General features: G+C 51.5%; 6 protein-coding genes and 1 pseudogene across 7 annotated transcripts; 2 read left to right on the forward strand and 5 right to left on the reverse strand.

Annotated features, from left to right (window-relative positions):
- The first annotated feature begins 224 nt into the window (after positions 1-224).
- Positions 225-2,273, forward strand: cox15 (cytochrome c oxidase assembly protein cox15). The gene is made up of 3 exons (XM_024826999.1): positions 225-664; positions 725-2,050; positions 2,106-2,273. The coding sequence occupies exons 1-2, from the start codon at positions 267-269 to the stop codon at positions 1,836-1,838; spliced, it is 1,512 nt and encodes a 503-aa protein (XP_024684202.1). The 5' UTR covers positions 225-266; the 3' UTR covers positions 1,839-2,050; positions 2,106-2,273.
- P174DRAFT_481930 lies at positions 2,059-3,048 on the reverse strand (annotated as a pseudogene; the record flags this gene model as incomplete). The annotated part of the gene is made up of 1 exon: positions 2,059-3,048. A coding segment is annotated over one exon (770 nt), but the record flags the coding sequence as incomplete, so codon positions are not given.
- P174DRAFT_387139 (uncharacterized protein) lies at positions 3,010-4,473 on the reverse strand. The gene is made up of 2 exons (XM_024823341.1): positions 4,048-4,473; positions 3,010-3,984 (listed from the first exon to the last, which is right to left on the reverse strand). The coding sequence occupies exons 1-2, from the start codon at positions 4,456-4,458 to the stop codon at positions 3,274-3,276; spliced, it is 1,122 nt and encodes a 373-aa protein (XP_024684203.1). The 5' UTR covers positions 4,459-4,473; the 3' UTR covers positions 3,010-3,273.
- A 1,098-nt stretch (positions 4,474-5,571) lies between these two features.
- Positions 5,572-7,742, reverse strand: P174DRAFT_404438 (lysine--tRNA ligase KRS1). Its single transcript, XM_024824034.1, has 3 exons — positions 7,434-7,742; positions 5,761-7,348; positions 5,572-5,695 (listed from the first exon to the last, which is right to left on the reverse strand). Exons 1-3 carry the CDS (start codon positions 7,647-7,649, stop codon positions 5,685-5,687), a joined length of 1,815 nt encoding a protein of 604 aa, XP_024684204.1. The 5' UTR covers positions 7,650-7,742; the 3' UTR covers positions 5,572-5,684.
- A 456-nt stretch (positions 7,743-8,198) lies between these two features.
- Positions 8,199-10,847, reverse strand: P174DRAFT_429965 (putative dynamin GTPase; the record flags this gene model as incomplete). The annotated part of the gene is made up of 3 exons (XM_024825597.1): positions 8,199-8,422; positions 8,476-10,779; positions 10,826-10,847. The coding sequence occupies 3 exons, from the start codon at positions 10,845-10,847 to the stop codon at positions 8,199-8,201; spliced, it is 2,550 nt and encodes an 849-aa protein (XP_024684205.1).
- A 938-nt stretch (positions 10,848-11,785) lies between these two features.
- P174DRAFT_440204 (mannose-1-phosphate guanylyltransferase) lies at positions 11,786-13,723 on the forward strand. The gene is made up of 5 exons (XM_024827000.1): positions 11,786-12,012; positions 12,179-12,181; positions 12,212-13,022; positions 13,048-13,379; positions 13,434-13,723. The coding sequence occupies exons 1-5, from the start codon at positions 11,953-11,955 to the stop codon at positions 13,458-13,460; spliced, it is 1,233 nt and encodes a 410-aa protein (XP_024684206.1). The 5' UTR covers positions 11,786-11,952; the 3' UTR covers positions 13,461-13,723.
- Positions 13,724-13,830: 107 nt separating this feature from the next.
- Positions 13,831-14,774, reverse strand: P174DRAFT_368742 (uncharacterized protein; the record flags this gene model as incomplete). The annotated part of the gene is made up of 2 exons (XM_024822239.1): positions 13,831-14,553; positions 14,613-14,774. 2 exons carry the CDS (start codon positions 14,772-14,774, stop codon positions 13,831-13,833), a joined length of 885 nt encoding a protein of 294 aa, XP_024684207.1.
- Positions 14,775-15,165: the final 391 nt, after the last annotated feature.

Raw genomic sequence — 15,165 nt, forward strand, 5'->3', positions numbered from 1 at the left:
AATGCTGACCATATGATATCACTTTCATAAGATCTCGATGTGACCAGAAAATTGGACCAGCACTGTACTGTTCTGCTATATTGAAGTATTCCTCATATCCGAGTATCGAATCATGCAATACTGATTGGCCATTCGGCATTTCGGCCATTCCGATCTCCGTCCACAACGATCATTCGAGGGTCTTGAAAGCTCATTTTCCATTCTTTCTTCTCGGCTTTGTACATATAGGGAGTTCAGCATTGACTCTCCCTGCTGTCGGCATCACCATGGCTTCTTTGGGAGGCTCGGTGCCTATGTTCCGGAGCCTCGCGCCCCGGTTCTCCAAGGAATTCTTCACTTGCCGACAATGCCTCGGACGGAGCCAGAACTATGCGACTAAATCCTCATTTCGCAAGCAGTTTGCTGCCCTGTCTTTCGGCCAAAGGTCCTCCAGTGCAGCTCCGAACGCACTCCGCGTGACGGCTACAAAGTTTTTCTCGCCTATCCTACGGAGATCCGTCTCTGGGTCAGCCGTGGCTGGTGCGCTGGAGTATGGAGCTTCTAAAGCGAAGTCCAGCTTTCCCAAAGTGTCTGACAAGATTGTGGCTTACTGGCTGCTGGGGAGTGCGGCCAGTGTATTCGGTATTGTCGTCTTTGGTGGACTTACAAGGTTAACAGAATCAGGGTACGTTCTGCTTTATGGATCCCAATCTGAGTGACACTTGCTGACCATGTTTTTGAATAGTTTGAGTATTACAGAATGGCGTCCCGTCACCGGATCCCTCCCTCCCATGAATGCAGAAGACTGGGAGTCTGAGTTTGCAAAGTACCGTGCCTCCCCGGAATATCAGCTGCTGAACCCGAATATGAATCTCTCCGAGTTCAAGTCAATCTACTATATGGAATGGATTCACCGTCTCTGGGGTCGTTTTGTTGGCCTGTCATTTGTGCTTCCGGCTATCTATTTCGTCGCAAAGAAGAAGGTCAGCAGGCCCATGTCGCTACGTCTAGCAGGCATCGCGGGTCTGATCGGCTTCCAAGGCTTCATCGGTTGGTGGATGGTTAAGTCCGGACTCAAGGAAGACCTCTTTGCGCAAGGCAGCCACCCCCGCGTGAGTCAGTATCGGTTGACTGCTCATCTTGGCGCTGCCTTTATCTGCTACACTGCCATGCTCTGGAACGGTCTTGCTATCCTGCGGTCTCATCGGCTCCTGGCTGACCCCGAAGCTGGAATAAAGCTCCTGGACTCGCTGCGTGACCCCAAACTGAAGTTCTTCCGTCGATCTGTTGCCGGTCTGGCCCTTCTGGTCTTTGCTACTGCCATGTCCGGTGCCCTAGTTGCCGGCCTGGATGCTGGTCTGATCTACAATGAGTTCCCGTTCATGGGTAATGGTCTGGCTCCTCCCAAGTCGGAGTTGTTTGATGAGCGTTATTCACGACACGAAGACCGGTCTGACGTCTGGTGGCGCAACATGCTGGAGAATCCTTCTCTTGTGCAACTGGACCATCGTATCATGGCTATGACCACGTTTACCAGCATTATGGCCCTGTGGGCTTACTCTCGCCGCTCTCCAACCATGAAGCGGTTGCTTCCCCCTGCCGCCAGGAAGGGCTTACACGGTGTAGTTGCATTTGCTTGGGTCCAAGTCGGTCTAGGCATTTCGACCCTTCTCTACCTTGTCCCTACTCCTCTTGCCTCTGCTCACCAAGCAGGCAGTCTCTTCCTTTTGACCTGGGTGCTTGTCTTGGGCAGCCGTATCTGGCACCCGTCTAGGACGGCGAAGTTGCTTCAGATGGCTGCAAAGGCTCGTGGCCAAGCGGTGCGCAATGCTACTGCACAAGCGGCCCACAAGCTGTGATACTGTCACTGATCACATGTTTTGAAGGCAAACGATCTGCTCCTGTAGCTTACAGACTCTTAGATTTCCCTGTATATTATGCATATCTCCCCTTTCAAAAATGTACAATATTGTTAGTCCAGGAAATAGAGCCATTTGAAGTTTGGAGTCAGCTCTTCAGGACTTTTTATGTCAGGCGGGGCCAGTAGACGAAACCCTACAGGCTACAACAGGTGACTCCCATGTCTGAGCATACTTTACATTTCTTATTCTGAGAGATCATCACAGTCCGCAGAGCATCCCAACTACCCTCAGTGCCCCACTCGAAGTATCAGAGGCAATCTGAGAGCCATACACATACACTCTTTGACCCGCAAACGGTGATCTCGGGGACGAGAGATGCCGTCCAGCGGATGATATCCGCAGAGAACCATCCAGTACCTCCAAGTAATCAAGACTCGTCATCGGCCAGCTCGATTACGCGGTGGCCTTTGAGTTTCGTCCGATGAGGTGGTTTCGTCAATATTTGCTTGAGTCACAGAGGAGGTGCCAATCTCCTGAGCATCCGCCTCTCTGGCCCTGCGCTCAAGGTAAGCCTGAAGAGCATGACTGGCTTGCTGTTGGGCATAGTCATGCACTTCTCGACTAGTCATACTCATGAAATTCGCAACATCCTCGTCTCGAGATGCAGCCCCACCAGGTAAATGTTCTCGGTCAACGCCGTCCTCCTGGATAGCGAAACCTATGGCTTCAATACTAAACGCCAAAAAGTTCCGAGCCGCGTACAAGACCTCATCATCCGCAGAGCTTGGTATCTTCGAAGACGACTCCTCATTCCTCGTTTTCTTGAGATTGCTTGACTGTCTCCTCTTCAACTGGCCCGCATCACCCTCTTCCCTCTTGACTGACACCCTGCCGCGCCTCATCTGGACAATGAGAGTCTGGTCGACAGTCCCCGTATGGACGCGCCCGTTTCCCCGATGCCTGCGACTGCACCCGTTTGCAAGAATACATCTGTAGCATGCCTGCCAGCCGCATCCCTCGCAACGGGACATGCCCGTTCCATTGCGTGTGTTACACATGTCGCATTTCGCCGTGTGGCAGGCTATCTCCTTCCATTCTGTCTCGATGGATTGTTCAGATGCAGTAGAGGGCGGAGGGGAGGGGGAGGGGGTCTGGAATGATGAGGCGATGAATCCCTCCTGCGTCTGACAGAAGAAGTTCTCGCCATTGCTTCTACGCAGCGTAGGATGCTGCCAATCTGTGCTGTGTTTGAAAAGGATGTCAGGAAGGCTGTTAGCCTGTGTGGAGAGGACTTGGAAAGGAGGGTTGGCTTAATTCTTCCCTATGATACAACAGCAGAGGGCAGTGACAGTTTGGCAAATATTGGGGTTTGTTGGCAAGTGCCAGCAGAACTGGAGAATGTGCTCAGAAAGGGACTATGAATTACACACAATCAGGGTGCGGCTCTGTTGACCGGGGCACGATTGCGCTCAATAGTGCGGAGCCACTCGTCGTGCACTTCGAGAAGGTCAGGGAATGTTCTTGGCTGGCCCTCCGGCGGATTTTGTCCAGCCTCGATAGCAGCTAGATAGAAGTCCCACGGGTCTTGTCCATCCCACGGGTCGACTTCCAGCTGTCCTGTGTATTCTTCGTTTGGAGAGTATGGGGGGAGCTCGGGGTCTCCTTGGAGTTCCTCTATTGCACTTTCACCTGGCTCGTTGTGATCGCTCTCTGGATGCTGTTCAGAGCCCACAAGCTGAAAGTACTGGCTGAAGTCACTGTAGATGTCGTTGTCTGCGGAATTTTGCGCTGCCGCTGGCTGATTGCTCTCCGGGCGCCGTTCAGTGCTCACAAACTGAAAGTACTGACTGATGTCACCGTCGTTGTCGTCGTCTGCAAGGTCCTGCGCTGGTGCTGGCTGATTGCTCTGTGCAAGCCGTTCAGCTCTTCCAGCGTTCATAAGTTGACAAAATTCGTCGAAGGCACGATCGTGGCCGGGGGCGAGTGCTCTCACAACTGCAGCGATTTCCTCGAAGTCACTATCGTCGTCTGCGTGATTCTGTCCAGAGGGCTCAAAACGAGAGTATGGCGGAGGGTCACGGGCGTCACTCGCGGCAGGAGCCTGCTGTCCAGTCTGACGTGGGATCCGACGCGGGACGCTGTCCTGCTAAAATTGAGCCATATCAGTGACCGAATGTGAAGTCGCGGATGGAAAGAACAAACGTACCACAGGTGGAGCCCTGCGCTCAGGTCGACGAAGACGATTCCAGAAGCGCCTGGAGCGAGTTTCTCCGTTCGAGTTCGAACGACGCGAGAGACCTCTGCTACGCTCAACTTCCTCGTAAGGATATGGTGGAGGGGGTCCAGTCGGGGGAGGTGGGATCCGTCCCCTGGCAGAACCGATCGGTTCCCTGACTGAGTACAGGTCGAAATTGGAGCTCTGCTCGCTGAAATAAGGATTGGGGCGCTCGCCGACGGAAATCCTCAGCCAAGGGGCGTCCTCTTCCTGACGCCGAGTGCGATTGGAACGAGCCTCCCTGATGTCGTGGTCACGCTCCGCCTGCTGGCGTTCTCTCTCAAGCTGGTAAAGTTCCTCACTGATGGGGTCTTCCTCGGGTTCGTTGCCTCCCTCTGACATCTTGGAGACGACCGCCGTTTTATATGTTATTTCTCTCTGATGAGATGAGGTCTAGGACTGACCCTGAAAGAGAAACAATTCCTTTCACTTGATTCCTTCTTAGAGGAAGATTGAAAAGAGGAAAGAAGACAGCTAAGATAACAGAAGGCTATGTGCACCTGGATGAGAGAATAATAGTGACGCGAGAGGAGGAGAAGGTGATGTGACAAGAAGAACACTTGCTCGCGAGGAATTTATCTCCCTTCTTTCTTCACTGTGTGTGCGCTGTGAGCTGTTGCAGGTCCTTAAGCGAGCATAGTGAATAGTCCCTACACCTTCACATCTGTTTGGAGCAATGTGTTGCCTATGATGTCTGCAGGGCAAAGGAGGAGCCATCCAATGTTTGCCTAGAAAGAGAGCTATCTCCTCTATGTCATTCGTCAGACAAAGCAGGCTGTAGAGGAAAGGAGGCTTAGAGCTATCTGGATGTCGCTGGAACAGGACTTGAAGTCCATCCCTATGAAGCCACATTGTAAACAGGGAATGGGGGACTCCCTCAAGAGCATCCAACTAGGACTGACTTCATGTCAGAACTCTTGACAGACCCCCTCGAGACTCATTCTGGGTTGCTATGATATAAACCAGCCCAGACGCTGAACGATACCTGGGAAGCCTTGCATGCATTGCTTGACTTTCATCATGAGTAATCTAACCTGAGGATCGATTTGCAGGATGAGACATTAAGGACAGCAAGAGGTGCAAAGAACATGCAGGGAATAAGCATACGAGGGTGACGATAGAGGTTGAATCGATCATAGTTGTGACGTGTATATAGCCCATGAGTATCTATAGCGAAATCGCGGCAACGAAGTAGATATCAAACGACCCGTGTTTTGGTATTTCTTTCAACCGTATCACTGATAATGGCCTCGAGATTGGCTTGTCGGTGTCTCCGTCAATAACTAAAATGGACACCAGATGTTTTGTACGCACTGGCAGGAAACCCTTTGTGAAATTGGAGAGAAATCCCCAGAAGTCATCCTCAGAGGATCACTCTTCAATAAGCATAGTCCGAGATGCTCGTCCTACATCATGTTGTTGAGACGTTCACTACCAGTCAAGATGCGAAATGGGATCTACTGTATGAATTTTATTTCACTCTTACTGTATCCTCATAGACATTCATATCAAGCATGCAACCATAGTCATCAACGATAGATCCATCATCCAGTTCCAGTATCATGCGATTATTTATGAGCTGTGAGAAACGACCAGTTAGCCATCCAGTTCAGAGTTCAACTAAATATGATTAGTGCAACTTACGGATTCCCTCTTCGGGCTTGGGCTCAATACCGACAACCTCGGCAGCAGTCTTGACCTCTGCCGCCGTCTTGTCTTCCTTCATGAAGGGGAAGGCAAGAACCTCCTTGATGCTGTAGTTGTCCGTGAGGAACATGACCAGACGGTCGATACCCATACCCCAGCCACCGGTAGGAGGCAGACCATACTCCAAACTTGTGCAGAAGTTCTCATCGATGAGTTGGGCCTCGTCATCACCCTGGTCCTTCTGTCTGGCCTGCTCCTCGAAACGGAGACGCTGGTCGAAGGGATCGTTCAACTCGGTGTATGCGTTGACGATCTCCTTCTTGCAAACGAAAGCCTCGAAACGCTCGCAAAGACCGGCGTTCTGGCGGTGGTACTTGGCAAGGGGAGACATCATCTGAGGGTGGCCAGTGATGAAGGTAGGGTTGACGCAGGTCTCTTCGATGAACTCGCCGACCAGCTTGTCGAGCATGCGGGCGTTGGTCAGGGGAGGCGAGCATTCAACGCCGGTCTTCTTAAGCACACGCTTGAGGAACTCGCCAGTTTCGGCGGTGTGCAGCTGGTCTCCAGGAGGGAACTTCTCGCCAGTGGCCTCCTCCAAGGCAGGGATCATCTCTACCCGTCTCCAGGGTGCCTTCCAGTTGACATTGTAGACCTCACCAGATTGAGTGTGGAAGGTGGTCTCATACCCACCGGTAACGTGCTTGACCAGACCGGAGATCAGCTCCTCGGTCAGGTTCATGACATCGTAGACATCAGCGTAAGCCCAGTAGAACTCGCAAGTTGTGAACTCGGGGTTGTGCGTCAGGTCAATGCCCTCGTTACGGAACTGACGACCAAGCTCATATACACGCTCCAGACCACCGACAATCAGCATCTTCAGGTACAGCTCGGGGGCGACACGCATGAACAAGTTCATGTCAAGATCGTTGTGGTGGGTAACGAAGGGCTTCGCCGTAGCACCACCGGCGATGGCGTTCATCATAGGGGTTTCGACCTCGATGAAGTCTCGGCTGTCGAAGAAGTTGCGCACGTAGCTAACAATCTTGGAGCGAGTGACGAAGACATTGCGGGATCTCTCGTTCATGATCAGATCCAGGTAACGTTGGCGGAAGCGCTGCTCCTTGTCCTGGAAACCGTAGTGCTCCGAAGGGATGGCGTGCAAGCAGGGCGCCAGGAGAACGACCTCAGTGGCGAAGATAGAAAGTTCACCGTCGGCGCGGTTCTTGGGGCTGGTACGACCAGGGAAACCGACGACACCAACGATATCTCCTCTGCGCAGGTGCTCGTGCTGAGCCTCGAAGGCGACATCCCCGGTGGCGTTCTGGGCCTGGCACACGACCTGCACCTTGACGCCTTCGGCACGGATATCGTAGAAGAAGAGCTTGGAACCTGAAGAACGCTTGGTGTAGATTCTACCGGCGATACGGACGGTGACATCGGGCTTCTGCTCGCCCTTGGCGAGACCATCGTAGGTCTTGAGGTATTCGCGCAGGTCATCGGTGACCTGGAACTTGTGAGGGTAGGGGTCGGGCTGCTTGGTCTCGCGCAGCTTGTTGATCCGCTTGCTACGGATCTCGAAGTATTGCTATATACAGGAGCAAATATTTTAGCAGCGAAACCCGACAGCTTCAAGTAACCGCTTGGATCTCAACGAGTGCAAATGAACATACGTTAGCAGTCAAGTTAGCCTCTTCCTCCTCAGCGGAGACCTTCTTCTCAGGCTTAGGAGGAGCATTGGCCTCCTTCTCCTTCTTCTTAGCCTCCCTCTCGCGCAGCTTCTGGCGCTTCTTCAATTCGGTCTTGGAGACTCTCTCGCCCGTGACCTCATCGAGCAAAAGGTTGGCCACGGAGGCCTCAACCTCGTTGACTGCGTTGGAATCTGCCATGTTAAATCAATAGAGCTTTTATCACTCTTGTTCGAGAAAAACACAGCCAGGAGAAGCTCGATGGCAAGAAATCGAGGAGGAGAGGCGGGTTTGGTGGGTTAGGTAGAGGAGAAATGCCAGAGAATTTTGGGCCTGACTCATGGATCGGCGACTGTCATTGGCTGTTGATTTGAACCTCTACCACCGATAACGGCTGTATGGTACTACATCTTTCTACGATATACAACACACTAACATTTCGAAAAAGCTCACTGCATTTTGAATCACTTTGTTCATTGCATGCCATCAAGTAACTCCTAAAATGTGATGTTTTCCTCGACTGGGGCTTAGGGCATAGGGCTTTGACGTGGGGCTGGGTTACCCCGCCTTCGATGCTTCCAACCATCCCGCCTTATCACCAGCACAAAGCCAACCTCAACTTCAAACCAAGATCAACACGATACTGCCTAACCGGAGGCATGGGCATCATCAAAGACATGCATAGCTTAGCATGAAGCAAACACAAAACATCGATTGCAGTCCGTGTCTAACAACCAACAAACAGGATCATCAGCCAGCTACCGGTCCGAATCCTGAAAAACTGGACCAGTCCTCGGGTGGTTGAGACTTGACGGCCGGGTCAGACTCTGCAGAATCCACAGCATCGTCTTCCTTCTTAGCGGTTGCGAGCCATTCCTGGGCCTTGAGGACCTTCTCTTTCTCCTTCAACAAGTACTGTCGACGTCGCTGGCGTTCGGGATCTTCTGCCATCAACTCCATGCAGCGTTCGACAACTGGGCTCCGTCAGTTGTTTGCCACTTAAAAATTTCTGGGATGGGGAACAGACCATTTCCATCGAAGATGCGTAGTTCGTTTTCAATGACTGTAATCAGTTCTTCACGGCATTTGGAGAAAAGTTTCGTATGTACACTCTGACAGATCGAGTCGATGAAGCGGGAACTCGCTATTTCATAGTAGCCACGAGTCGTCTGAGGACTATTAGCAAGATACTTGAACTCGACCTCACCAGCATTGGTAAAACTCACTGCCATCATTTTGAGCTCCTGAACGAATCTGTCAGGGCCGAGCTCCGCAGCAGTGAGTTTCTTAATCTCAGCGTCGCGGCGTGGGTCTCCCCGAGGGATTTTGCCTTGAAGATCGAGAAAGCAATGCGACCTTGCTTCGTGTCGGCGGGCTTTCAGATACTTGTACGCGTTTTCTGTGGCTTGCTCGAGAGCGGAAATCGCCATTGTAAAAGGCTTGTTATGCTCAATATTGTAGTTCTCTTGAGCGTGTCTGAAGTGCTCCTTGCGAAGTGTCTGCAAGTAGTTGTCGATGATACGTTTGAGTTCTCGGTAGAGACTCGTCTGGTAGTACGGCGTGAAGACGTCTTTGAGTTGTCTCATCAACATGTCCCTCACCAACTGGTGAGTAGCCCCCAAGAACACTTGCATTGGTTCGTCCCAGTGCTCGACGCTCAGCTGGTTCATGACTTCCACGGCTTTGGGGTCCGTCTGGTCGGGAATCCCGGCACGATAAGAGTCCTCATTAATTTCTCTGATTTCTTCCCAGGTGAACATCCGTGCGGGACGATCAAACCGGTTAAAGTGCTCGGTATAGTAACCTGAGGGCTTCGGAGTCGAGGGCTGTTCTGGCTTGGGATCCGCTGGAGTTGGAGTAGGCCTGTCGCCTGGGGTCTTGCGTTTCACATTCATGCTCACTGATCGCTGTATTGAGGTCATTTCGCAGTCAGAGTCGGCGTCTTCACGCGCAATGGGAATGACCATCTTGTCTGAATGGGCAAGAAGCTGAACAGTCGGCCTGGTCTTCAGCAGAGCTCTTTTAAAGTCCTTTGCAATGTTGCCCCATATCTTCTGGAGGGGATACTGAGCTGAGCCGCCGTCAATATGGGCACGGATTTGATCTTTGAGATGGTTCAATTTGCCGCAAAGGATGTATGGGACATTTGCTGACGGGGGATCTGGCAGAGTTTGTAACTCTGCGTCGATGCGCGCGGCTTTCTCGTCGATCTGCTCTATTATTCTCGGCAGACATCCTTGGATCTGCTCCAGAAGAAGACTTGAAAGCGCTGCTTGTAGGTGTCTGGTACCGAATCTGTCCTGGTAAGCAGATAGTTCTGTTGCCCACGGACTCTTTGCAAAGAAGGCAGCTTCCTCTTCTCTCGCACGAGAATGCTCGATGGCCGGGTCAGGATTGTTGCGGACGATATAATATCCATGACCAAGCGCAAATTTGTCTCCTTCCAGAATCTCGACCCACTGATCATATGATTCGCCCGTCTGGATACGATCAGGTTTTGTAAGGACACCGAGAGTTCTTTTTTTGGCGCCATGGACATCCCGCATAATTTTTGCAGCGCTTGAATTCGTGGCGTCGTCTGTCATTGGCAGTGCCAATAACACAATACAATTTTCCTGCGAGATGTACTCTCTCACGAGGTTCTCCACCAGTGAAACAAGGTAACGCTCATGATCGTGTTCCGCCTGGCTGATGACACCAGGTAGATCGTAGAAGGAGAGATTAGGAAAGTTAGGCGCCGAGATGTCCAGCCGAACCACATTCGGGGAAAACTTCACTTGGTAGTAAGACTCATCGGTGTCGCCGTTATTTCCGGGTTGGTAGTCAGTAGAAGGTCTTCCTGGGTTCAAAACGGCAAGCTGGGCCCACTTAATGGCCTCTTGTACACCATCTTTATCCTTCACATCGGTAAAGTGCTCATCTTCCTGGTCTTGTTCGATCCATGGTCCCAGAGGCTGCGACTTCTTGGGGAGTTTAGTGACCTTCCGGGAGCCGTCGAAGATGTATTTTCGTGACAGAAAGATGCGGCAATTCCAATCCTGACTTGACTCGCTTTCTGAGAGGTTTATTTCCATGGGGCAGCGAGTGCATGTTCCAGCACTGCGAGGCACCTTTATTTGACTCATTCCCTCGATCAGGGAGCTTTTACCCGTGCTTTGATCCCCTATGACGCATATTTTTGGCAGGGCAATTCGGCTGTCTTCGATCCCTATGTGACGGAGGTCCTGTATCTTCTTGACAAGACACTTCATGTCCCGCGCAATAAGATTTATTGCGTCTGTCTCGGTGGACGGTAGGCCGGACATGACGACTGGCGTGTTGTTTCCTGTGGCTACAGCAGGTCAGAGATGAAGACGTGCTTGAGCTCCCTTACTCACCTGTTCCTGTGCTATCTGACATGACGATACTTACAACTGAGGAGAAATGCTCGTCTTGAATGATGTTGTAGCATGTGAGGGAGGGTGTGAGGTAGGTGAGAAAGAAAATGAAAGGTGGTATTGTGTTCACTTTGATAGACAGATGCACACGCAGTCTGCGGAATATGAAAGAAATATTAAGATGACTGAGAGGGAGTAACACTTGAAATGGCAGCTGTTGGGCCTAGTGAATGAAGCATTAAGTGAATGGAAGATGAAAGTTCAGTACTGTACATCCAGCACAGATGTCTTGATTTATAGTAAAGCAAAAAGCAAAGTTATTGGAAGACCTGACAGCCATGATGTCTGTACAAAAAGTTTGGCTGCTGTTGTAGGCTTAGAAATCTCCCTGTCCAAATGAGTGTATACTGCACTGCCAAATTTGGTGCGGCATATACAACTTTCTGTTGCCAAGGCGGATGGATCAACAACCATGTCCAATTGCAAACACCTCACATGTCAAGTTTCAGCAGATGAAGATAAAGAGACAGTGCAAAAGTTGATATAAACTTTACTGTATTCATCAGTCTCATTAAGCAGTTTGTAGAGCTAAGATTGATGCTGCTGAGCTTTTGCTAGCAATCACTTGAAGCACGGATTTGCCTCCGCGAATACTAGACATCGTTTCACATTAGCTTATCCCCATTAGCGTACGGAATATTGCCCTGAGCGTTTTCAAAGGGACATCCATGTTTTCAGGGGCAAAGGTGCTGATATCTGGCCGTGAAAGCGACCTCGAATCTCAGATGGACGAAAGCGGTCAGGTGGCTGTCTATATCGAAGCTCCCCGTGACCCGTGGTTCACCAATGCGGATCCTCGCTACTCCCGACTCGTTCTAGTCAGCCTAAAGTTAGTGCCTAAGGTACCAAACGAGGTACCTGTGGTGGGCCTGGAACAGAGTGCGTGGTCATCTGGGGGCATCACTGCAGTCCAAGCATAATACGCATAATAATAATTACTGTCTTTTCTCCTATTACTACTTTGTTAAATATCAAATCTACTTATCCATACTGCCAAGTATCATTATTGCCAATTCTCCCTCAGACTCTGATCACCACAGTCCAATCCGTCATTTCAGCTATTCTCAATGCTTCAAGTTCCAGTGCGGGAACATTCAACCGTGGCCTCCACCAAGGCTGTGATCTTGGTAAGTGAAGCAGGGAGAACAGCACCTCGATGTCTCAAATGATTAGTGTGCGGCTAACAATGCTCACGATCAGGTCGGAGGTCCTTCCAGAGGTACTCGGTTCAGGCCTTTGTCTCTTGATGTTCCCAAGGTGGGTTAACCCCTCCTTACTCTTCCCCTCACTCAGAGAGTGTAGCTAATGGTCATTGAACTCGATCAGCCCCTTTTCGAAGTTGCCGGTCACCCCATTATCAATCACTGCCTCAAGGCTTTCGCCAAAATCTCTGATATCCGAGAAGTCATCCTGGTCGGCTACTACGATGAATCGGTCTTCCGTGATTTCATCAAAGACTCCAGCAAGGAGTTCCCCCAGTTCCGAATTCAATACTTGCGTGAATACACGGCGCTTGGCACAGCAGGAGGTCTCTATCATTTCCGTGATGCCATCCTCAAGGGCAAGCCCGAGCGCATTTTCGTCCTGAATGCCGACGTCTGCTGCTCCTTCCCTCTTGGTGAGATGCTGAAGCTGTTCGAGGAGAAGGACGCCGAGGCGGTGATTCTGGGAACCCGGGTCAGCAACGACGCCGCGACCAACTTTGGATGTATTGTCTCCGATGCTCACACCAAGCGCGTGCTGCACTACGTCGAAAAGCCGGAATCGCACATCTCCAACCTCATCAATTGCGGTGTCTACCTCTTTGCTACCGAGTGTATTTTCCCCGCCATCCGCAGTGCCATCAAGCGCCGTACTACCCGGCCTCGTCTCCTCTCATACCCTTCCTCGGAAAATCTGGAGTCTTCCTTCGTTGCCGCCGATGAGGAGGCGGAGAAGACCGAGGTCATCCGTCTGGAGCAGGACATCCTCTCCGACTTGGCGGACAGCAACCGGTTCTTCGTCCATGAGACCAAGGATTTCTGGCGACAGATCAAGACCGCTGGCTCGGCCGTCCCGCGAACGCACTGTACCTGCAAAAGGCCTTCCAGGCGCAATCTAACGAACTCACCCCTCCCTCCGCCACGATCGTGCCCCCGTCTACATCCACCCGACCGCAACAGTTGACCCGACCGCCAAGTTGGGGCCCAACGTCTCCATTGGTGCCCGTGTTATTGTCGGCGCTGGAGCTCGTATCAAGGACTCGATCGTGCTGGAGGATGCAGAGATCAAGCACGATGCGTGCGTGATGCACTCGATTATCGGCTGGAGCAGCCGGGTGGGCGCCTGGGCTCGTGTCGAGGGAACCCCAATCCCCATGACAAGCCACTCCACCAGCATCATCAAGCATGGCATCAAGGTGCAGAGCATCACCATCCTGGGTAAGGAGTGCGCTGTTGGTGATGAGGTGCGGGTACAGAACTGTGTGTGTCTGCCATACAAGGAACTCAAGCGGGTATGTTGATTTGATTCTTATGCATTACTCAACGACACTAACGTGGTTAAACAGGATGTTGCCAACGAGGTTATCATGTAGCGAGATATTCAAGATAGGCTGTTTTGGATCTATTCGATGGATTATACATATTTCTCGTTACCAGTAATCTGCTCGACTCTTCTATCAATACCCTTTTCTCCTCTAAACCATTTTCTTGGAACTTAGACAAAGGTTGACCGTCTGGGCCAGACGACGGTGATAATTTTGGTATAATTCGAAATCAGACAGACCATGAAATGATAAACTCCTCAAGTACGTGTTGTTTTTGCCTTGAATGAAAGCTCGCTGTTCAGTGATATTTGTCCCATCGCAGAATGAACCATGTATATATCCAGTCATAACACATCAAAGAATGGCAGAAATCATAAACCCGGCAGTCAGATCCTGCTTGTCGTACATGATAACCAAATCACCGATAAGACCCGGGGTCATAAGCCGTCTGTTCCGCAGGATAGCCATACCCCGGACGCCCAACACCACTGAACCGAACCCGCGGCCCACCCCGCTGACTTCTCGCCGGCGCAGTCTCCGAGAACTCTTGCGCCTCGTCGGCATGGTAATGCTCCGCTGACGCATTCAGCCCGTACACAGGCGGCGGCACCCGGTACGCCGGGTGATTCGCATAATCCGGGCCCGGGATATCGGAGATTCCGTGCCGATCTGCGTAGGGGGTGTCATGGAGCTGATGCTGAGCCTGGAGCGGGTGCCGCTCGTCGTCGAGTGGGACGCTGACGTTGGTGTCTGCCATTGCGCTATTGTTGCGCTCGTGCAGCTTGATGTCGGGGTTGCTGGTCATCGGGTCGTATTCGCCTAGTCGGGTCTGGCGCTTGTGGATAATGATGTCGAGTGCGACTGCGGCGATGGCGGCAAATGTGCAGGTGCAGGTGAAGGTGAAGAGAGCCTTGTAGGTGCGGCAGACGGTGATGCCGGTTGAGGTGGCCCAGTAGGTTGCGTTGCAGGTGGTGAGGATGGTGTGGGACATGCTCCAGCTCAGGAGGCCGAGGGAGATGAGCCAGAGGATGAGGAGGATGGTGTTGGAGAGGAGGGAGAGGCGTGGCGAGAGGCCATAGCAGCAGTGGGTGAGGCTGGTGAAGATGTAATTGAGGATAGAGAGGAATGCGGAGACGACGAGCTAGATAACGGTGAGGTTGGCTTTGAGGTGGTCTGCAAGGCACAGAGCATAGCACTTACCAGCAAGAACGCCCAAGGAAGTTTGTATCCGCCGCTTTTGAGATGAGAGATAAACACGGCGAGGATGATGCCGACGATTACTGACGAGAGGAGGGAAATTGCGCGGATGGTATGAAAAGGTAAGGGAGGGTAGAGAGACGGTTTTACAGATTTAGAACGCATCTCTATGGTTGTGGATGGAAGCGCTGGGGTGTTGGCAAAGTCCAGCCGCTTCAGCATCAATTGTCGAGTATGAAATAGTGTCTGTAAAGCCTGTGGAGAAGTACGTATACCAAGTGTTCTGCACTGTTGATGTTGATTGAGGCTACCTCGAGATAAACAAATATGAGATTGCCGTAACAGACTGACTGACCAGAATGCAGGTTTCGTAAAATTTCCTGGACCAGCCAGAGAGGCGAAATACGATCTTTTAAGCAGAATTCCAGCTGAAGGAGAAAGCTGCGTCTCCCCCAAGTTCGATGCAATGCAATGCCTCCCTTGGCGATGATCCACTGCGGGTGTTGCTAAAGAAAGAAAACACGCTAGACTAAACGTTATCGATAAACAAAGAATC

This window comes from Aspergillus novofumigatus (genome assembly GCF_002847465.1).
Source record: "Aspergillus novofumigatus IBT 16806 chromosome Unknown P174scaffold_3, whole genome shotgun sequence".
Taxonomy (NCBI): domain Eukaryota; kingdom Fungi; phylum Ascomycota; class Eurotiomycetes; order Eurotiales; family Aspergillaceae; genus Aspergillus; species Aspergillus novofumigatus.

Bases quoted from the DNA above. Each gene is read 5' to 3' on its own strand.
- P174DRAFT_387139 (XM_024823341.1), bottom strand. From the start codon at position 4,458: ATGTCAGAGGGAGGCAACGAACCCGAGGAAGACCCCATCAGTGAGGAA. The intron at 3,985-4,047 runs GTACGTTTGTTC...CAATTTTAGCAG, and splicing joins AGCGCAGGGCTCCACCTGTG to GACAGCGTCCCGCGTCGGAT.
- cox15 (XM_024826999.1), top strand. From the start codon at position 267: ATGGCTTCTTTGGGAGGCTCGGTGCCTATGTTCCGGAGCCTCGCGCCC. The intron at 665-724 runs GTACGTTCTGCT...GTTTTTGAATAG, and splicing joins ACAAGGTTAACAGAATCAGG to TTTGAGTATTACAGAATGGC.
- P174DRAFT_440204 (XM_024827000.1), top strand. From the start codon at position 11,953: ATGCTTCAAGTTCCAGTGCGGGAACATTCAACCGTGGCCTCCACCAAG. The intron at 13,023-13,047 runs GTCTACATCCAC...CGACCGCAACAG, and splicing joins TCCGCCACGATCGTGCCCCC to TTGACCCGACCGCCAAGTTG. The intron at 13,380-13,433 runs GTATGTTGATTT...GTGGTTAAACAG, and splicing joins CATACAAGGAACTCAAGCGG to GATGTTGCCAACGAGGTTAT.
- P174DRAFT_404438 (XM_024824034.1), bottom strand. From the start codon at position 7,649: ATGGCAGATTCCAACGCAGTCAACGAGGTTGAGGCCTCCGTGGCCAAC. The intron at 7,349-7,433 runs GTATGTTCATTT...TCCTGTATATAG, and splicing joins AGGCTAACTTGACTGCTAAC to CAATACTTCGAGATCCGTAG.